Consider the following 23,534-nt stretch of genomic DNA (forward strand, 5'->3'; position numbering starts at 1 on the left):
GGTCTCTAAGGTTCCTCTCAGCCATTAAGTTCCATCACTCCAGTGGCTTTCTCATGACCTAGCAGGGTCACATGGAAGCCCATGAAAGAGCAGGGCTGTTGGGAAGAGGCACATACTCTTTGGAGGATGTAGGGGATTATGAGTTTCCTGTGTGAAGGAAAAAATATTGTGGGTGTTCTTACTACGTAGCTTTCAGCTGTCTTGGTGAACCCAAACTGGAGATGAGGGGATGGATCACCATATTGGTTCAGTGGAATCAGATGGCCAATCAGTCAAGAATAGTCTTTTATGGAGATCTCTTCTTTTAAGGATCCTGGCCCAATCCAAAAAAATGGACTAGACTCCAAAGGCTTTGGCTCTGGGAATATAGAGACCGCAACCATATACTCCGCAACTGCTTCCTTGAAAAAGAAACGAAATAGCTGAAATACCCATCATAGTCTATTACTCTACTGTCATTGTTTTTACAAATTACGTCTATGGGAAACCTAAAAAATATCTATGTAGTAGAAACTTATTTAAGATATGGTACATAGAAATAGAGCTCAGACTGGATTCAAATCCCAGCTCCATCACTTGAACAAATTCCTTAAATTCTCTGTGACTAAGCTTTCTTGTCTGCAAAAAGGGGATGCTGGTTGTCGTCAGGACTGAATGAGTTAATATTTGCTTGTCATCGTAGGGAGCATCCGATAAAAATTAGCGCTTATTCTTCTAATTGTGGTTGCTGTTGCAATAAAAATAAGATTACTGTAGTATAAGCAGTTCCTGCTAAATTAAAGGTGAGAAAATAACGTGCTCCCCTAATTTTTGCAATCTTAATTGTTCCCAAAGTGAGTGATTCTGATACACGAAAAAGCTCACTGAAGATATAGCTGACTTTAGGGAACAACCCAGTTCTAGAGCTACATCGATTAATACTATTGCTCAGAAAGCAATAGAAATTATTTTGGAGTACTGTGAGAAAGGTTTGATTTTTAACATTTAAAGGTAAAATGTTAAATTCCAAGTTTCTTTCAATTTTGAAGCACATCAGTTTAGACTATGAAGCAAATATCTTACCTGATTTTTTTTTTTCATTATGAGAGAACTCAGAAAACTTATGTGACAATTTGGTTGTGGCACTTTAATTTTGTTTTCATGAATCAGAAAAACAGATCCTACATATAAAAATGAGTCTTTGGAAGAAAATTTTTCTCCTCTATGAGCCAAAGAAAACTCTTTGTGGCCATAAGTTAGAAAAAAACTATGTTAAAATTGCTATACCTAACCATCTATTGCTGACTCCATACTGTGTCAAGCTGAAAAGCAAGCTTGAAGCAGAAGGCTAAAAACATTTTTTACCTCAAGAAAGCTTTAGAGGTAGGATTGTTTTAGATTATTAAGTTGTTTTCTATCATACATGGGATTCGCTTCTCATGAATCATAGGCAGCTTTCAACTCACTTTGTGTACATCCTTTAAAAACAGAAAAAATTGTGATCATGCTTTCTCATCTTGTTTTTTTCTAGAATAGTCTGCCACATAGTATGTCATACTTTGGTGGTTTAATTAAATGAGAAGGCAAATTCTAATGTCATGCTAAAGTATAAGGAGTCCTAGTTTAGAGATTGGACATTGAGCTGGACTCCTGCCTTGGCCGCTATCCAGATGACTTGGACAATTCATTTAGTCCTTAGTTGCCTTATCTGTAAAATGATGATGTTGGATCTGTGCTCTTTAAGTTTCCTAAAAATGCCAACTTTTACATAATTTAGTGGTTCTAAAACAGGGTAGGAAACAGGCTGCCACCATGCATATGAAAAGCCACCACTGAGAGAATGTTAGTGAGCCTTCATTAAACATCCTTCTTCCAGGTGTGTGTGAGAAAATTATCAGATGGAGACAATGTCACAAGGTCCCTTTGGGCTTATACAGCGACTGCTGTTGTTCCTCAGGGAATCTGGAAACATTATTGATGCCTAGAAAAGAATCTACAGAAAACCTTAAAGCTCTCCAGAAGGAATCCCTAGGGCCTTGGAGGTAATCTTACCATCTTCACAGTGAGCTGCCTACTCTTGGAAATATTGCATCATTAAACTGGTGAAGAAGACAGTTTAATGTGACAGTGGTAGGTCTGTCCTTGAGATAACACATGGAATTTTATTTTACTGTGACTATCCTGATTTTAAAAAATGGATTTTTACTGTCACAGAACATGTACAAGCATGTTCTACAATTTGCATAGCTAACTTCATGAAATGTCCTATGTTCTATAATACATTTGACATCTATGCATTTTTCTTCTTCCTCAGTATATTAAGGTTGTTTGGTGCTAAAGGAAGGACATAAAGGAAGGACATATTTTAATGTGGGGACAGTCTCAGTCTTCTACTCCCTCTCTTCAGATGTGATAATCGTTGACTTCTGTTGAGGACATGGTGAGGTATCAGAAAATGAATTTGTTTTCCTCCAGGACACTACAGTTCCTTGCACAGAAATGGGTCAATTCAGGGATCAACAGGTCTAAAGTGCAGTGTAGTGGATTATAAAGAGTCTGGAGTAGGAGTCAATAAATCTAGAATTTTTCCTTTTAACCTATTCCACTTGATATAATGTAATAAGTGTAGCTTTTGGAGTCAGACAAGCCTTCCTAGACATATTACAGTGGGCAAGTTGCTTGGCCACTCTGAGGCTCAGATTCACTATATTAAAAATGGAATTGTATAGACATGTGGGAACATCTCCCGCCAGCTCCAAGCAGAAGCTCTGTCTAACTCTGCCCAGGGAAGTGAACCCATTAGTTGGCTAGCTCCCTACTGGTACTCAAAGACTTCAATGATACCCACTCTTAGTGTGAGAGTTCACAGTTACATGTTTGAAGGTTCATCCTAGGACCTTTTGGAGATCTTGGCAAATCTTTGTTTAAGTTAGGAATTTCCAGGTGCGCCCACAAAGAGATAACAGCAAAGGTGCAGATATCAGCTCACACTTAAAAAGTGGCTCTATATTCTAGATTCAACTGGTAAAAGATTAACACGTGAAAAAAGTCAATTTGCTCAAGGTGAAAAATTGGCAATAAAGATTGCTAAACCTCTTGACTTTCTTTTCTTTTCTTTTCTTTTTTTTTTATTGTAAGGTAGGGGATACTTTCCCCTCTTTCATTGAAATATTTGATTTATTCTTCAGGATTAAAGAAGCAGCTAAGTCCTAATGTTCATTCAATCTTAGGATAACCACAAAGTTTTCATGAATGTGAAATGCTAGTTACACAAGTATGAAATGGATCTGTGATGAGGATTCCGGGTACATGATAGAACAAAGTCCCAAAGGCGTTTCACCTGGGACCTTAGCTTTCCTTCTAGAACATCAGCAAACAGTTCGAAATTAATGTAGCTCACCCTGCAATTTGTTGTATAGCTACACTAGCCTGATCATTTTTTTCCCTCATTATATAAAACCTAATTAGTTAAAGGGCAATTCAAATGAAACTTTTATTTGAGGGATTTAGAAGAATTAAAGCAAAGGGGGAAAAATCAAAAACAAACACTGCAGCCCTCTGGGTAGCATGACCGCCGTGACTAATAACCCTTGGGTAAGAAATGATTAACCTTGTTATTTTCCTCACGATTCAGGTTTCTACAGTAAACCGGTACTGAACAAAAATATTTGGATGCTGGATGGAAAACAACTTTTACAAGGTCTCCCACTGGCATCAAATGTTCTCAAGTATGAAAACATCTCTGGGCTTTCTCAACAGGCTGATGGATCCCTGCAGGTAGCACTTCCCTTCCTGAATGGTTCTGCCAATTAAATCCAATTAGAGATGAATTTTTAACTCTGATGAAGGTAATGCTCATTATAAAAGAAAACAGGAAAATGGAGTATGTCCCTTAAGTGAACTGTTGTTTCAGACTGAATAAGCTGAAGAGGAGGGGACAACCAAACCCCTCCATCAATATTCTGTGCTTTACCTACCACAATTGCAAACATTTGAAAGTAGTTTAAGAAAATAAAGAATCCTCCAGTTCACGAAGTGTTTTCATTTCTCTTCCTTTGTTACTGTTTTAAGAAATACTTTGATTTATTCGAAAATTCCAAGTTTTTGAAATGGTGTTTCCTGATGTGACCTTTCATTTTTGGAGATGATCTACCTTTCTCCTGACTCATCTGTCACCTGCTTTTTAAAGTGCTAATCACCCACACAAAGCTATTTGCACATTAGGCCAATTCTTGTTGTTCTAATTATGTTCTGTATAATATAATGTTTAACATAATTAGTAAAATCACTTGTTTTTCAGAACTAAGGATCAGATAATATATGATAGAAGGTAATGATTAGTTTATCACTTGAACAAAAACCCCACACCAAACCAACTATTAATTTGGATCTTCAGCATCAACAAATGTTCATTTGGATAAAATCGTGAATGTTGACTTATTAGTGCATGATACATTTTATTAAAAAAAAAGAAGTTAAATGAATTACTATCACATTGGGTTAAGTTAAAATAGATCATAAGGCTCAATGGCTATAATCTATTTTGGGATTCATTAATTGCTGACAATACCACCAGTATTTTTTCAGCCATGGCCAAAGCACATCAGAATGACCAAGTTTAAAGTTGAGTACCTTCGGGATGATTAGAAAATCTCTTTCCTAGTAGACAGACAACAGCAGGTACAAATGACCTTAATGGGAAATTTGTTTTAGAACTATTTTTGGCAGATGATCAGAAAGGATGAGCGCTCTGTCCATGCATTTGAACCTTAATACGGTCATGGACAGTTTGAGATCTCTACTGAAATCTATCAGGACTCCAAAACCCTCAGTCATCGTGTATATAGCATATGTATGTGAACTTATGGTTACATACAGCAATAACGTACATCGATAATATGCATCATTCGTTTTCCTGGAGATGTGCTTTGATGATGGGAGCCTCATGAGTGCTACATCTGTTATAATGCCATCTTTCTATATACCTGGTGATTCGGTGCTCACTGATTTCTTCTTTGGGTTAAAGGGAAAAGCCTTGGCCCAGTGGCTGCCTCTTTCTGGCTGGCAGCTTGGAAACCCCTTGCTGTGCCTTCTAGAACGGGCAGTGAGTCATCTATGCATGAACTCCTGCTTTTTGGAGAATACTTAATCCACCAGTGCACATGAACACCTTATGAGCCCACAAAAAAGAAAGGTTCGAATGCCATTAAAGCAGCCTTAGAGATACAATCATGTCTGATGGCTTTATTATAAATCTCTTGACCTTAAAACCGGGCAACAGGCAAGCTAGTCGTGTGTGATGTTGGGTGACCTCTGCATGCTCTTAAGTCCTGTCTGTGGGAGAAATCTCAGGAAATAGCCATTGTACTCCAAAGCAGAATAGGCAGAGGCATAACAAAGGCAGGGTATGAGCCTATCTGCTTTATTTGTTAGAGGGTTTTGGTTAGGTATTAAGGATCTGATTTTCCTAGGTTCCCGATAATGAAGGTTAATACATTTTCCAAAAGGCACAACAAAGCATCCTTTCAGGTCACCAATGATTTCAGAATAATACAAAGCAAAACAATACTGGAATTTCCCGATTCAGAGTGTAAAAGGTCAACATCTGCTGATGCTCAGAGATGGGGCATGTGGTGGAGGCGGCCGAATGAGATGTCAAGTGAGCGAAACAGTCAAGATTCCATGCAGCACGCGACTGACACTCCGAACAGAAACACACCCCGAACAGAAACACACCCCAGCCCCAAAGAACTACTTCCCGTTCGTCCATTTCTGAAAAGTTTTGACAGGCCAGATCACCACAGAAGCCTCGATCATCTGTCTCGGCTTCCTGCCATTTGTTTCCCTTTTGCTTTAAAATGCACGTGCAAATGTGATTGTCAAGGCCTGAAAGAAACACATTGCGGGGTGTATATCAGTTAGGCAAATACCAGGGAGATGCTAAAGCAGAAAAATTAGACTATTAGAGCTAAACGTTTTTGTCTGCAAGTCTGTAACACTGATGTCTTCTCAACAAGATCACAAAGAGAATGCTAGAGCTTTAGGCTGATAGCTAAATGAATGTGAACAATACTTCTATTTTCAAAGTGGCCGATTTTATGGAATTTAACACATCTAGCACTTAACAAATCTGTGTCCAGCCCTATTCACCAGTTTAAGTAAACTGGGTTGATTTATAAATTGGAAGACCTGACTGTGCATTTATAAGACACGGGAAGTTGTTTCATCCGAATTACCAGAGTATTGCTTTTTAGGTGGATGCTGGGTATTATGATGCTTCAGCTGCCGCTGCTTATCCTGCAATCACCCTGCATGGCACAGCTCATATGACGAAGCCTGCAAGGAGTGAGACTACAGTGAAAATTCTTCACCTGATTCACAGTGTAAAATCTCAGCTTCCTCAGTACTTTCTTTCTAATCAGTTATTTAGAGTTGTGCAAAGGTTTTAGCTATCAGAGAGAAAGAATGCAATGTATAAAAACGATGTGAAATTCTGCCCTGCAAAGTTCTGGGGCATTTCCTTAACAAGCATTCCGGGCTTGTGTTGGGGAGTCATTGTTTTATATGTGAAGAGGAAGCTATAGTCTGATCCTCCCGTAATGGCTAGGAGAAAGCTCTTTGCAATGGTACTGGATGAGTGTCCCACAGTAGGTTGAAGAGGTATTTCTTTTTCAATTGCTTATATTTCTACTAAAAAAACTAGTGCAGAAATTTTTAGTGTCCTGACTCCTCACCTCTCTCTGGCAAACTTAAACCCAAGTAGTCACAGAAAAACATAGGTTACTGTATTTCGGGAGGGAGAAATGAACTGATTTTTTTTTCCCCCTTCATTCCTCCAGAAAGACTAATGATTACAACCTGCTTCTTTCAGGCCATCACAAAGACTAGAGTTTAATACATTAATAAAATTCCTTCCCCCAGGTTTCATGGCATTTTCCTTGGGTTCTAATGAATATGCCTGAAGCATTCACTGGCATCTAGTCTCTGCTTTTCTAAATTATGGTAGAAATCCATATCCCATCCTAGGGAGAGAATGCAATTTGTTTGTTGGTTGTTAAGTACGGGTAAATAGAACTGTTTATATTTTTGCTAAATGAACTAAGGACACCTAAGTAATTGCACCTCTGTAAAGATGGCCTCCGTTGATTCAAAGTCGCCATGAAGGCTGTGGCACTGCCATGTCCACAAAAGACTTCTACATTGATAACGATTTTGTGATGTGGTCTTATCACATCTGTGCAGAGAACAAACACAATTCAATTCACTGAGAAAATTCTTATATCAGAAATGGACACCGGGCAAATAGATCTGAGGAGCTGAACAACAAAGCAAAGCTAGCCTAGACTGGGTTTGGTGATTTTTTTTTCTTTTCTTTTCTTTTCTTTTTTTTTTTTTTACTTACTACCAATACTGGAAATACTGGGGATACCTAGAGAAAAAGAAAACAATAAAGAAAAGCTGTTAGAACTTTATTAGTACATGACAACTTTAACTCAATATAAACATCTCAGAAAGGTAACATTTGATAACACTCAGATCTTTAGGAAATAAGCGCAGAAAACAAGATAAAATATGTATCTATCAAAACCATTTTTCTTTCATTCTAGAACTCCTGAGTTCATCAGAGTTAGGCAATTAATGCTTACCTTCAACAGCTGGCTCAAGACAGCTTCAAACATTTTGTGTTTGCCTATAAGGTTAACGAACATTTGTACGTGGTTCAAAACAGATACATTGCAAATATATCTACATATTGCAATGGATCTCTTTAACTGTGTTATGAAAATGCATGTGTTAGCTAATGAAAGTCATTTGGCACTTTATTTGATTAATTTCACATAACCATCATTTTTATTCCTCTTTTTCTTGTCAGAAATGTGGATTAAACTCTAATAGAAACTTAATTGAGCAGAATAATTTAAGACTACATTAGGTTGTTCATATTGATCATGGACTTCATTGATTTTTTAGCTTCCACTTTAATTTATAAGTAGCGCTAAGGTGGTGGAACCATTTCAGAATGTGGCTGGACTTGGCATAACTGTGGGCACAAATTTCGTCTGTATTTAGATGAAAACTCTTAGCTAAGAGCAGAGGCACAGAGCCAGGCTGCCTGGGTTAGAAGCTTTGCTCTAATACTCACTGACTCTGTGACCTTGGCATTGCTTGGCAGGTAGTATGTGGATTTAGTTGGTTCATCAAGCTAGGACATCATGATAGATATTGCTAATTAAAAGTCAGAAATTTATATTTTCTCCACTAAATTCTGGTAGTGCTGTGGATGAGAGCATGAGATAAATGGAAACCAGACAGAATTGAGTGACAGTCCCACGTTGCAACTGACCAGCTGGGTGGCAAGTTCCCAGCCTCTCTACACCCATTTCCTCATCTGAAAAGTCGCTAATAATATCTACTGCATAGGGCTGCTGTGAGGATTGAATAAGATAATCCATAAAAATGTCTGACACATGGTACATAGTCAATAAATGATAGCTGTTAATGAGCTGTTCAGACTTGTCCTCCGCATGGCTGAAGTGTACTAACAGGTGGTAAATGTAGAAATCATTAAACTTCTATTTTAGTGTTTATCTTTGAACAACTGCCCTCTGCTTATTTTAAGTAATCACTGTACATTACTTAGAGATTTGTATTCTTTAAAACCAAGAGCTGTTTTCTTTCTTCTTAGAGGGGGCGGGCGGGGGTTGGGGATGGGGGAGGATAAATTAAAGCTTACCATGGGTTTTTAAAAACCTTGGAAGGAATGAAATCTTTTCTTTCAGTTATTAGACACATTCAAACTCTCTCGATTTTACATGTAGCTTTTATGGTGCTTCGGTTTAATTACCGATCGCTGATCAACCCAAACTGGAAACCTAAATTTCCTCTTCCCTGTTTCAGCTCTGTCCTGTGAACTGAGTTTCAGGTCAAATGCGATTTCCACACAGAACTGCTGAATTCCTGACCCGACATTCTGGTAGACTGTCTTTGCTGCAGTGTGACAGGGACTTGGTACTGAATCTTTTTTCTTCCCTTTGCAAATCCCCTGTTGAGTGAGGCATGATGGCAGCATCATAATTTTAGTATCAATTGCAGAAGCTCCAAATTTCCCCATGATTGAAAATCCTGCGCCACCACGAGAAACTGCTTGCCTTTTGTAATCCGTCAAAGAGAATGGAAGTTAGTATGTCAGGAAGAGACTTTTCATGTGTTTTCAAATGTACGTGGCATTAGAGGGCCATGCATAATGCAAAGTGAAGTTCTCAGGGTGTTTGGCCAGCCGCAGTGGAGAGCCAGCCCGCTGCACGGTTTGATGAAGTACTCACCGCAGCTGCACACTTCAGAAAGATGCAAAAATGTTTCCGTTCCTCTGGGGACGCCAGTGCAGGGGACAAACATTCGCTGCAGCTAGACAGACTTCGCCAAGCAAGGCCATTATGAGATCCTCTTTTCTTCACGAAGCTGTTTTCTATTACCTCGCACTTGGATGCTTGAATTTCAGGCTCTTCCTCATTTTGTGGCTGATCACTTTTTGAGCTGCTACCAGGTGATTCACTTTCTATTCCATTGCTGTAAATGGGAACTGCTCAGAAAATATTTTTTGAATGCTCACCGGAATAAAGATTTCTGAAGTTGGAAATAGCTGAATGCCAAGGGGCATATTTTCAAATGTTACTTCTACTGTTGTTTATTGAATGTCCAAACACCATGCTTTTGGTTCTCTATGGACTACTAAAGAATTTAATAAACCTATGACATCCATTAAAAAAAAGCACGAATAAGTCATGAGAAATCTTTCAAATGTTTAAGAAAATAAGATGGAGAGGCTGCAATGCATTTCATGAAAGATGGGTTTCTTTGGGGTCTGAGAGGGATGAATCGGTGAATGTGATCCCATCTTCCAGCAGTGGCGGTCCCCACAGACCATGGAAATAAGAGTCAGATTATGCTCAGAAAAACTGTTGAGACACATGTTGGCAGTTTTTTTTTTTTTTTTTTTAACATTCCCTGTGAAGTGACACTCTTATGTAAAGAATATTTTTACTTTAAAAATCGAACTCAGAAGTTATTTCTTCCCTTTCTTCATCTCCCTGATGTGAGTCAGCCACTCTCCTTCCTGATCACACACCTCTTTGTGCAGCTCTCCACAAGCCATTTAACAACTTATTTTTATAACCTTGTGTTTGCCTGAGAACTTCGAGGGGATAAGTGCCATGTCTCATTCCATCTCTTGTATCTGCCGGGATGATGTCTAATAAAGAAGAGTTGCTCAATGTATATTTGAGCAGAAATGTATAGATTGTTTCCAAGAAGCTTTCTATCATAGTGAAAATACTGCTTTGGGTCATAGTATTTGAGATATTTCTCCAAGTTCAGTATTACTGAATACTTCTGTTCTCTTTGAACATTTCCTCCATTCTGATAGCAAGAGTTACATGATGTATAGAAGCCCTCACCACCCTGCCTTCTAGAAAACTCAGAGGCTCAGAGCTCAACTTGATGCTCAACTTGGTAAAACTCACATAATGTTTGGCTTACTTTCTTTCTATTCTTTTTTTTCACATCTTCCTTTTAAATCCCTATTTGAATACTCTTATTTACATTCGTCTTTTTTCCTAAGCAACCCAGGGCAAATATAAACTTTGTGGGGCCTAAAGCTATACAAATCTGGATGTCCTCTTTGAGAAAAAGAGTATCGCCTTCAAAATATAAAATTAGATAAATTAGAAATTGCTTTTTTTATTTATAAGAAGTCTAGGGAAAGACTCTAAAATGCAGTAGCTTAAATGCACCTCTGAAACAACCTCAAAAATACATGAAGATAGATAGATAGAAGACAGGTAGATGAAAAGGAAAGAAGAAAAGGACGGGAGATACCCGATAAGTTAATTCAGAAAGAGTGATAAAAAAATGAGAGAGCTGAAAGAGAGTTAAGAAATAATCTTATTTTGCTCTTTCATTTAACAGAAGAGGAAATCAAAGGTACAAAGAGAAACAAGGGTCTTGTCCAAGCTGACCCCTTTGTATTCAACGCTGGAGCTTGTAGTTCCTAATGCCGGTCTCCTGAGACACTGCTAAACTTGCACTGAGGAAATAAAGCACACGTGTGCATGAGCCTTCAGGTACGGTCTTCAATATGCGGTCTTTGTGTTTAGTACTATTGCTTCTTCGAGAATAGAAATGCGACTTCAGTCAGAGATAACACATACATGTGGACTAAGCCGAAGGGCTCGGAGTGCCAAAAGGATGAGAAGGTGTTCAGTTTGGGCATTTGCAGTGACTTCCTCCACAACCAGCCGTTCCCACTCCCATATTTATTTTAATGTTTGTTTTAAAGGAATTCTGCTGCAATTAAGAGGCTGAAAATCTAGTAGAATTATGTAATGGGTTTCCTCCTCCTCCTCTTCCTCCTCCTCCTACTTCTTCTTTTTTCATTTTTACTAACCTTCCCATCAAGCAAATGGCTAAAAGAGGACATAGTTCAGCTTTAGGAATTCAGTGTGATGAAGAGCTCAAAAGTAAACACTCTGCTCTTCTGAAGCAGGTTAATGTAGAGCTAAAAGCCACACCTACTTCTGAGAATCAGTGAAGGTTCAGTAGCTTCTCATCATGAGAGAAGCAGAGAGACAAGGATTAGGTATGCTTCATATTGAGAGGAAATATTACCACCGTTGTGAACGATGGTTTGAACAAAGCTCATTAGACACTGGGAGCTCCGACCCCAAAAAGCCCAGTTGGAGAAGACTCAGATGATGAGCAAGATAACATTCTGCAGCCTCAGTTGTATTCTAGAGTGGTTACTTCCAACGTCCTTCCAGCCCTGATCCCTGGTCCAAACTGCTATTGATAGGAGCTAGAGTGAGTTATCTCCCAGGAACTTGAAACTGAAGGAAATAAGACTATCTTCGCAGAATGAGACCATGAAATCATCACATAAATGATCCAGTCAGAGATAGCTACAGTCATCTTACAACAACAGAAGGCCTCTGGAGCTGAGAGCACGTGGCAGACTTGACGGAGGTGACATGAGCATATTGACATATGTGAAGGATGGAAGAATGGCTAATCAGAAAGTGGGAGCCTAGAAAGAGGGGCATCTTGAGGAATTTGGCGGCTGTGCTGGCCTAGCATTGTCTCCAGAAGAGGAAGAGGTAACCTGTAAACTTTCAGACTTTCGCTGTCCTGCTGGTGTCAGGGCGGCTGTCCCTGGGGTAGGATGCACGTGTCAGGATGTTTCTGTCTGATGTTATTAGCCATCTATCCATTAATATTTCCTGATCCCATGCTTACCAAGCAAACTTCTGATTATTCTCTGGCTCTGCAAGGAGAATTAATTACAAGAGAGAGAATACACTGGTCATAAGGACTTGAATATTTTGAACACCATAACAGTTATTTCATATTATGGATGAATAAACTGGCATTTGGACACAATTTATCTCCCCATATATATTTGCTCTCTCCAAAGGGAGAATTCTTTGATCAGGCTGCATTAGATCCATGTGCTAGATCTCAGTGAAATGATGAAAACAGCAGCAAACTTCAATGTGGGCTTACTATGTGCCTGCCGCTGTTCTAAACACCTTCATGTATTAATCAGTTTATGTTTCATGACAACCTATGAGGTCATTTTACAGATGGGGAAACTCAAACATAAAGAGCTTGCCCAAGAGCATCTGTCAGTTGAGAAAGAAACTGAGATTCAAATTAAGTGGTGCTACTGATATGCTGCTGTGGGTATAGAAACATAATATATGTACACTGTATCACCATTTAAGATCCTAAAATTTTTTATTTCAAAATTGTATCTGGTTCCATGCACTCCTGGTAAGAGACTGTGGCCTTGTGATTGTGCATGACTAACTAGAGATTCTGGTTTTATATATTGGGCCCATGTACATGAGGCTCTGAGAGAAAGGTGTTCTCTTACTGGGCTGACAGAATCAGGGTTCTGAGCCTGAAAGGTTGGTTAGTAGTTGGAACCTGGCAGTAGTTAAGTCACTGAGGCCATGAATGCCACTTGAGGAGGCCTGTGAAAACCAGCAAGCCAACGTGTCATCTCTAGATGACTGGATGGACCTTGAGCACCCATGAAAAAAAAAGTGAATATTTTCCCAAAGTATTTTCTCCAAGATCTCAGCTGCTCTCTTCCTATAGGAGATTGAAGGCCCTTGTGTTAGAGATGCTGAACTGTAATGCCCACATAGTGCAGATGACACAGGAAGTCCAATGGGAGGTCAAGGTACCCATGTGTATGTTACAGGGTTATTTAAGTTTACTTATTCATTCACCAAATAATTAATTCCAGAAACATTTATAAAGGCCAAGAATAAATTATGGTCCCATTCTTAAATTGCTAATATTTTTAGCTCCTGAAGTCAGATAAACGTGAGTTTAAATTTTGCTGCCAAGCACTCACTGTGGGGCCTTGGGGCAATTTATTAACATTTATATGCCTGTGTCTCCTTGTTTGTAACATGAGGATAAAAACAGTATATACCCCATAGGAGATGTTGTAAGGATTTAAGCATATAAAACATTTCGCAAAGTATAAAAGCTTATGGAATACTTAATCAATAGTAGCTGCCATTATTATCACTAGAATTTTGGTTATAGATAGTTGACCTATTGTGAGTGTACATACATGAGCAGGAATAAATAAAGAAAAGAGCAATCAATTTTGCATGGGAGGAGCTAGGTGGGCTGCAATGAAGAGTTAACATTGAGGAGCGGTCTTGAAAATTATGAGTTTCAATAGAGAGTGAAGAGAAAGGTGATTTGGGGAAAGGAATGAATTTAGTATCTAGCATGTTAACTTTGAGATCTTCATAGACAGCTGGAAAAAATGGATCTGGATTCATGAGAAAGATTTAGGCTATAATCAGTTGATTACTCTTAAAGCACTAATACTAAGAACTCAAAAACACAGAAATAGATTGGAATGCCAAGGGAAAAACTGCAGACCGAGAAGAGGTAGAAGTGGGGGGCCAGAAAATTTAAAGCAAGGGAAGGAGAGTCTTCAAAGACAAAGAAACAATAAGCAGAGATCTAGGAAGAGAAGTAGCAGAGAGCAGCTTTAGAGAAGGCTGACTTATGCAAACAGATGTCAAAATGAAGCCCACAGTCTGGTGGAGGACAGAGGGATTCACTGAACTTGAACCTGAGAAGCAATACAGTGCAATGATCAGTCCTTGGTGCTAAGAAACACCTGGGTTCAAATCCTCCCTCTTAACCTTGACTAGCTCTGTAGACCTGAATAGTTTCTTTCCCTCAGTCATCGGATGACTATAAAATGGAAATAGTAGCTACCTTATAAGATTGTTGTGAGTTAAGAATGAACTAATGCATGTAGAACACTTAGGAAATTGTCTGGATGATGACACACACAAGTTCACCTGGGAAAATATAAATCGATCAATGCAAATTTAATACCCGAGAAAATAATAGAACAATCATCAAATTACTTGCCATCACTCAGAGGAGCTCTAGATATTGTTTAACAATTCACTGTGGATTTCTGAGCAAACAAATAATGTTGATGTCAGACCAATTTAATTTTCTTTCTCTGAAGAATATTAGATCATGGAGATAAAACGAAAGTAAAAGATTGACGAGTTGAACTAACTGGGCTTTCTGTCTGTCTCCACGACATTTCTGTCACTAGGCCAAAGAAATTATTTAGAGCAGCATGTCCCCCAGAGTGTTTTATAGAAAGTTATTAAGTGTTCCATGAATAATTAAGTTTGGGAAACACTGGGTAAAACAGGTCACCTTCCCACAGAATCCTCAAATTTTTAAAAATAAGGTAATGTGACTATCTAAGAATCAGTACAGTATATTTGGTCATGAAATCCTTTCAAGGATCATAGAATACAGTTTGGGAAGCAGCAATATAGGTAATATTATGTTATCTTTCCTGGACTTATAGTTCCTAAAAGTTGATTATTAAGTTTCAGAATCTATATGTAGAAAACTATTTTGCGTTATTCCACAGGAACCAGAATTCAAAGAGGTGCTACTTAATACTTTTATTCATGAGCTGAACAATGAGAGTCAAGAGAATCATGATTAAACGTGAAGCTGGGCAGAGCTGCTCCCTACTTGGGAGACAGAAATAAAATTCAAAGGACATTCAAAATAGAATTCTATCAAAAATAGAATGAGGATCAAGAGAGAGAAGAAGAAAGATGTTTTACAGATAAAACATCATTTCTACATATTTTTGTAGGAATATATATATATATTTATATATGAAATTTTGTAGGGGAATAAAGATATATATAAAACTTTAAAAGACCAAGAAAACACACTGAGTCTTGAACAAAAAGCATGATAAATGAAAAAATCATTGCGAGAGTTATTACTTCTGTTCTGCCAAGACTACTATAATGAAAAGCATAGGGAGATAGGCTTATCTCACAGACTGGGGTGGCTGTATTTTAGAGTGTGGGGGCTGTGTACTCTCCTGGCTCTACATGCTCTATATAAAAGTGGTCTTGGAGGTGCTCCAAAACCAGGACTTCCAAAGCCACAAGATTCCCAGCAAGTTCCCACTTTAGGGTACCTCTGAGTGATGGGCTGAGTGCCTTTGAAAGGAGATCTTATCATTTCCTGGGTTAATGAAAGCCTTTTAGTTCTTTTGCGAAGATTGGGCAGGAACTGACTTTCCTCTTCAAAATTCCTCCTGGCTGCTTGAGACTCTGCTGAATCCAGAGATTCTCCAGTAGAGGTGGCATTTCTAGGCTACTAAAGAGTTGATGTTGAGGGATCAGAGATTGCAGGACTCCTCTTTTCCTTCTAGGTTTTGTGTTCTTGCATTAGGATATGGCACAGCCTAAGTGTCCCTCTTAAATAACTGACTGGTAATTCGCCAGAGGGGTGTGTGTGTGTGTGTGTGTGCGCGCGCGTGCGCGCACGTGCATGTGTATAAAAAAACCAATATGAGTCCTAACAGTGCTAGAAGTCCTGTGCTTCCCACACTAAAATTCAAAGAATTTCCAGGGCCAGCAACCAGGTAAGAGACATGAAAATCTTATTATATGAAAAATGGAGGTAATGATATTAACCTGGAGAAAAAAAAATGGGGTCAATATGGTCCTTTTACTACTTAAAAAGAAGAAAAATGGTTGAACATTAGAAGACATTCAATATTAAAAATAGGTTTTATAATAATTAAAATTGTCTGATAAGTGACAAGTCTGCCTTGTGAAAAGAATCCAAAAAATAAAATTATTTCTGAGTGCTTATTTTGTGATGAGTGTTATGCTAAATACTTTTACATGCATTAGCTTATTCAATTCTCTCAAAATCACTACGAGGTAAGAACTGCTATTATCTGCACATTACAGGTGGCAAACTGAGTATTAGAGAGCGTAGTCTACTTTTTTAAGGTCCCACAGCTAGGGAGTAGATGAACTGGCATTTTTATCTGGAACCTGTGTATGAGACCACTAAATGGCTCACTTCCATCCTTGGAAATTCAAAAGTACAGTCTGATGTATCAGGGATTGAGTTTAAGAGATTTGTTCCATTTTAGGATTCTTCCATTGCAAGACTGGACCATTGCAGATAATCTTTAAAAACTTTAGTCTAATTTCTGCCATATTAAGAATCAAAACATTGACTTGAACCTCCCTGACCATTGTGCCCATCTGTTACCTTACTATTTAAACTGTGATAGAGTCCAGTCTGACGTCTCGAGAAGGCCAGTGAAACACTAAAGGGTTGGATGCACGGTGAAATCCACAAGGAAAACTGAGAGAGGCTGCATGCCTTCAGCCGGAGAGTGAACTGGCGATCCACAATATGCAAAAGATTAAGGGTCTATAAGTCATTTCCATGGAGAACATAACAAGAAATCCATTTCAGTGAAAAAAAGCTTGGCTGGTACGAGAAGTTCTCCCGGCGAACATGTCTTGAACTAAACGAGACTTTGAGGCATAGTTATGGATAGAAGAACAGGGCTATGTTAGAATGGAAGCCAGTGCCTTCAATGGCAGAGAACCCCAGCTGCCATTCTCGCAGCCTTGACAAGCTGGCCTGCCCTGAGGACGAGCCAGAATGCCAGCCAGTGTCTGTCACTCTCTTCTACCCTGTCCCACTAAAGAGGCACTGACATTGAAAATAAAGTCTGAGCCATTTTCATTTTGGAAAACTTTTAAACTCAATTTGACAGCTATGGTGAGAGGGATTCTTAGGTAGCTGGCCACGGGGTATCACAACAAATAACCTCATGAGATTCCTTCTGAATTCATGAGTGATGGCCTACAACAATTTGGGAAAGCCCAGAGAGTCTCTGTGAATAAAATTGCCTTGAAAAATCAACATTTCTGCCCAGCAGAGCTTTATGTATTAATTTTAGGAGCTAGATTGTCAGTTTTTTCTTTAACACAGAAAGAAACTAAATACCCTTAAAATAAGAGGTTTTTTTTTTTTCTGCTTCATAGAAATGTTATCATAATTCCACGCCCCCACCCTTCCCAGCCTGTTACTTGGTTCATTACTCTTACACTTAACCTTATAAGGTCCTGGTTCTTGTGATATTATTTTTTAGGCTGTGGTTTCTCACAGTTGCTTCTTCGAAGTCCCTTGATAACATTTTTCACCTTGCACGGAGCCAGTGGCTTTTCAAGTTCTTGTTCTCCTGCTGCTCACTGTCCTGCTCTTTCTGGTACTTCTCACTTGGATGGGTATATTCTCAACTTCTCCCCTTCTCTACTTTTGGAAGAGGGCAAACCTGGGGCTTTTGCAAGTGGCTAATCAGTCCATCCATGAAATTGGGCAATTCATTCTGGAAGTAGTGACTTCTCTCCTTGAGTTCGTCAAAGCGTATTTCCTTAATGGATGCTTAGGGACCTCAGTGGAGCTCACACATGAGTGGTAATGGGGCATTTCTCACAGTTCCTGTAAACACAGATGATGCCTGTGCCCCCTTCACATGCACACAAGCATCCCTTTTCTCAAACGGGTCCCCACACACCTACAGTCATGCTCTTTATGTAAAGGTGGCCTCTACTAACAAGAGCCAGGCCAGGCATGACCTCAACTGTTAGAATTTAGAAAAAGCCAATTATTTCACTGGACAAGTCAGGCAGTAGCTAAAATTGGACAGGGAAGTACCTTCTGGACAAAGCATTTCTCAGGATAACCAGTAAGAGAAACGGAATTGTAAACACATAATTTTTGGAAGTTGTTTATGGTTAAAATTAAGTTAGGGTTGAGAGTTTTACATGTTTTTGTTATTTTAACAGGAAACTAATTTTGGGGGGAAGCACCTCCTGTTTCTTCCACTTAGAAAAAATTCCTTCTGTGACTTACATCATTTCCCAAGAGATTTGAAGGTTGGAAGAGTGAATTTAACAGATGATCTGAGTGCTAAAATGTGCTTACAAGCGGTAAAATGGGGATTAAAAGCTTTAGGTCCATTTTGAAGAGGAATGGAACAAGAGGAATGGGAGTAAAAGCATAATCACAAGTGAAATTGAGAGGAACTATCAGCTCATTGTGCACAAAATACGGTGTTAAGAGCGAAGTTACTCACAGGTATTTGCAGTGCCTTTGGGGATGGGGAGATACGAGCCTGGGCTCCAAGGTCGGCCCTGATAATTCTTCTTGCATTTCCCACAGTCTGGACCTGTAGTGTTGTGCTCACATTCACAGGTCAATTTGCTGTTGTCATACACACACACAGTGGCATGGAGGTTACATTTGCACCTAGGCAGAGGAGAGACAAGAGTTCATCATAAGTCAAGTTGGTCTTGGCGATCATGAAGGTTTTTACTCATCTATCTCCTAGGGTTGTGGCTCTCAGGCCCTCCAGGGCCTGCGTGCTACACAGAGGCTCTGGGTAAAATGTTGATTTGTAGCCCCGCCCTCAGAATCTTTCCAATAGGTACCCTCTAATTGGGGGTGAGGGCTCCTAACAGCCACCAGTTGGTTCAGTGGGGGCCTGAAGCTCCCCGAAGACAAACTGTGCTCTGAAATCAAGGGTTTCCCAATAAGTATCCAAAATATTGCCATAGTGAGAGGGTCTTCTGTCATATTATCAAATCTTTGACAATTTCCTGTGGGTTTGAAGAATAGTGTCATCTTCTGTTTTTCCTTAATTCACAAGGACAATTCTTATTATGCGTTTAAAGTCAAAAATAACCACTGAGACATGTTGTCATTCAGATTTATTCTATAGACCCCAAGAGGTTATAATCCACTGTTCTTGTTCCTAAAATTTCCTCAGATCAGAAGAGTTTATCCACCGAGGTTTCTTTAACCAGCCTGAGTCATCCTCAGATTCTCCACTCATGACAAATAATGCAATCATAAAGATCTCTCAGATATGGCTCAAATGGCTCAGAAAGAAAGATGCTTAGAATCCTAGAAAATAAAAATCTACATGTGACAGGGGTTGGAGGTCATTAGCAAAGGCCTTGCCTTTGGCGCCCATGAATAAAGCTGTGATATATGAGAAGCAACAGTGGAATATTCAATTTCTACAAAAACACATTCCCATATCCAAAGTCTCTGACTGTAAAATTTCAAAGGCCAACTTGATATTTGCTGAGGTAGCAGGTTATAAACTATAATGCTCCAAGCATGAGCCTCATCCCCTGGAGAAGTAAAACCTAGATTGACAAGGATGACGATGACACAGGGTCAGAACAATATATAAGGCAAGAGATGTCTCCACACGAAGGAGAGAACCCAGACGCCCAGCCCAGGGGGTAATGGACGAAGATCTGTCAGAATCAGAACCTGAAAATGTCATGTATGTGTGTGTGTGTGTGTGTGTGTGTGTGTGTGTGTGTGTGTGTGTGTGTCTGTGTGTCTGTGTGCATGTGTGCATTTTAAAACTAGTCTGGTCTCTTCGAGAAACTAGAACAAAAATACAGAAAGCGAAGTTTCATAAAGACAAAGAAATATGGCAGTGTTTTACATTTGTTTTCCTTTGTGGCAGATGTCATGAGTTAGGAAAAGTAACAATACTTCATAGGTGGGAAAATAAGATTCTTTTAACAACTGGTTTCCATAACGTCTGTACAGTCACATCCAAGTTTCTCTCTTGTGCACTGATGATCTGTTTGGACAACTGACCCATACTTATGGCAAAGAGGCGAAGGGAAGACTGAGGCTAATACTGGGACCTGCTGGGTTCTCTTCTAACCAAAAGATATAGCCCCTAAAAAATGCCACACACTTAATCCTTCTTAGATAAGACTAAGCTTCAGCTTCCTCTGGGGTCTACTATAATTTATAAGATGTGTAGGTACATCTTGCCCTCTGTATAGTTTATAAATTGCGATAAGCTAGAAGGTTACTATTTCAACAATACCTACTCAATTTAGACAAATAAACCAAACCTTTAAAAATTAACATTTGTATAATCTTTTAAAAAGAAAAAAAATCATTCAGTTAAATGAAATAGACTGTGTTTAATTATGAGTTAGGTCTTATAACAATCTCCTATATGCAGGGAGTTACTTGTGCTAAGTTGCTAATTAAAGGATCTCTCTTCTTCCAACATTAGCACCTTTATTTACGGGTATGTTTTATATATATTGAAGATGTTAGAAATCTAAGTGATAGAACCACCAGCTCATACTGATTTATCACCCACTCTGGTGTTAAAAATTCCAAATGAGGAAATGAACAGTGTGACCCCAAAGAATAAACGCCGGTTCCATGTGTGAAGACAAAGAATGCAAGTAGTAATTATAAATTGGATTATATTTCTTATAACTATTAAGACTTTCATACCTGTAGTCACTCTCTGAGTTATAGGCAATTTTCACTGGAAAGGCTTTATATTCACTGAGAAAATATTCTTTGACTAACAAAAAAAGGTGAAAGAAGAATAGATGAATGTTTATCTTATTTTTCTCAGATCTCTTCCAGTTAATAGTTCCTCTCTACTTGCCCAAAAGCTTATTAATCTTTCAAGTCTCAACTCAATTCATAACTCTTCCTTGATATCTATCGTGTCTACTGTAGACATCTTGATTTCTACCATTCTGATTTCCTTAAATGCTTCTATGTGTTTGGTTTGGTTGGTTGGCTCTTTGAGCTTTACAATTTTTTACTCGTCCCATAAATCTGCCTCATTTTAAGGGAGGGAGGATATGCACTTTATACCCTGGTCTTCTTTTCCAGTTACCTCTTTAACACTCTCCTCACCCTTCTTGAGTTTGCTACACTTGCCATCTCCATTTTCTCATCTCGCACTCACTCACTCTTTCCAACTAACCACAGCCTCTCTTGCCAGGGTCATTCGCAACCATCTCACTAAAAATCTCTTGGGTACTTCTTCTTGTCTAATTTGACCTCCAGAGACGTTTGACTCTGTGGACCACTCCCTTTACATTGACATTCTCTGCCTGCTGGATTCCCAAGGTCACCTCCAGAACCCTCGTCTCCTGTGTGTTCTCTTCATGTGCTGTTCTTTGGGTTCAGGCCCAGCACAGTCAGCCTAAGTGACTCTCCTGGGGCACTCTCATCCAGGTTGTCCCTTTAATTTCCTCTGTGGTTTTAACTACCTTTAAGTTATAGAAATTTTAAAGCAAACTCGCATCCTTTTGCCTCCAGAATAAACAAACATATGCAAAATAAGCTCAAACATTTGAAAACATTTTAGGATATTCAGAGATTCTGTTTCCCATAGGGATCCATAGAACTTCCTCTCTCTGTTATCCTCAGGTGAAGATTACCTGATCAACATGTTTTATAAGTCCTGGTTCTCCATTATGAATCTCTCTCTTGAGCATGTCAAACTCAACATGCCCTAAACTAAATTCTTTGGCTCCCCTCCCACCCACTACTTCTGTGGTTTCTGGCTCAGTGAATTGCATCACATTCCAGTTAGTTGGCCAAGAATGATGCCTATCTCCACCTTTCCCATCACATCTCAGCCTCTCACCAAGTTCTGAGATTCTTCCTCCTTCATAGCTATCAAACACACAGTTCTAGCCATTGCCGCTTCCCTAGTTGAGATCATCACCATCTTCAGTTTATTACAATGACTTCTAAATGACCTTACTGCCTCCAGTCATGCCCTTCTATAGCCCATTCTTAACACAATACTCAAAATAATCATTTACACAAAAATATTTCCGTCATCCTGGTTTAGAACCATTGAAAGATTTACCATTATTCATAGAATAAAATCCAAGCTCTTTAACATGGCCTACAAGTCCCTTTGAAATCTCTCTCTTTCTCCCACCAGAAGGCCTTTCCTATGTGCTCCTCTGACTCTAGGCAAGGCCAGTCACATGATAAAGCCCATACTGTCTCTGCTATAGACATAAGCTGTACTGTAATTGCTTATTCTTCTGTCATCTTCCTGGGAGCAGTGGTCATGTCTACTTTATTTACTGAAACAGCCCTAGCATGTGCTGAGGTGCTTGGCACATAATATGTACTTTAAAACTGTGTGATGAATAAACAAATGACTAACAAACGAGTAAGCTCTCTGAAAGTAGGAACTTCATGAGTCTGTTCTACTATGTCTAACACACCAATGAACTAAAAACAGGATTAATTGGCATCGTCCTAAATCAAACACTTTGTGATGTGTGCTAAACACTGCCACATGCCCTCATCATTGATTTTCATAACTAACTTTATAATGGGCAAAGAGAATTCTCTAAAATTTGGGAGACCTCGTAAATCCAATTTAATTTAAACTGCAGAGGATTTGCCAAATGTCTGAAACCTAATATAAGAGCTATCCTTTAAAATATGCGTGAAGGACCCAGGAGAACATAGCTTCGAGGAGAGGAAAACCCAAGTATTTGTGTAGCATAATCATCTGAGAATGTGCATTTGTTAGCTTCTACATCTCACGCAAAGACGACCGCCCTGGTTCAGCTGAAGTCTGGCAGAGTGTTCTCAGCTAATGGTGAAAACTGTGACTTCTCCAGCAGTAAATCTGCTGACTTAGCTCAGTCATTGCGACAATTGCTGTGCCAGGCTGAGCATGTGAAAGTGGACACTGAGGCCCCCCAACAGGGGCCTGTATTTGGAAATGACTTCATTTCTTACAGCTCAGTTTATTATCGTCACCCCATTCCAATCAGATGCTAAAATTCTTTATTTAGAGCCCCTGCCATAGTGGTTTTTCCTCCGATGGAGAAAAAAAATGGATTTCGTATGCCGGGAGATTGCTCTCAATTCCTGGTGTTATGACCTCCAGCCTTGCGACGGGGTAGAGGGCAGAGTTCTGTGACATCTACTTGTCTCTGACAGATTCAATATCCATTTCCATGACCACCCAGCTCCCACATCTACCATCATATTAGGCAGGGGAGGAACTATACAAGTGGAGACCTAACAGACTTCACTAGCAGTGAAATGAATATCCAATGTTCTGGAGAGTTAAGCCTATTCGCCAATTCTGTTTGCACACAATGAAACTCACACCATGATACTGCAGATAGAACTAATTGACTTGCTTGTACCTCGAAGATCCACTTGTGCGTAGGTGACAAACTGCACATACTGTCAAATAAGAGCATTGCTAAGACAGACTTTAAAAAAAGAGAGCTCTAATCTGTGATGCAAACAGTGAA

The 23,534-nt window shown here is 39.2% G+C and overlaps 1 protein-coding gene across 3 annotated transcripts in view; it reads right to left on the reverse strand.

Annotated features, from left to right (window-relative positions):
- Nucleotides 1-23,534, reverse strand: part of NTNG1 (netrin G1) — a 278,672-nt gene that overhangs the window by 61,180 nt on the left and 193,958 nt on the right. For all 3 annotated transcript variants that reach the window (XM_016159798.2, XM_016159796.2, XM_016159797.2), the window contains exons 4-5: nucleotides 18,518-18,690; nucleotides 7,382-7,408 (exon numbers count right to left, since the gene is read on the reverse strand). In XM_016159798.2, the coding sequence (XP_016015284.1) occupies nucleotides 7,382-7,408; nucleotides 18,518-18,690 (200 nt within the window). The remainder of the gene's footprint in view (nucleotides 1-7,381; nucleotides 7,409-18,517; nucleotides 18,691-23,534) is intronic.

This window comes from Rousettus aegyptiacus, unplaced genomic scaffold (assembly GCF_014176215.1).
Source record: "Rousettus aegyptiacus isolate mRouAeg1 unplaced genomic scaffold, mRouAeg1.p scaffold_m13_p_17, whole genome shotgun sequence".
Classification (NCBI taxonomy): Eukaryota; Metazoa; Chordata; class Mammalia; order Chiroptera; family Pteropodidae; genus Rousettus; species Rousettus aegyptiacus.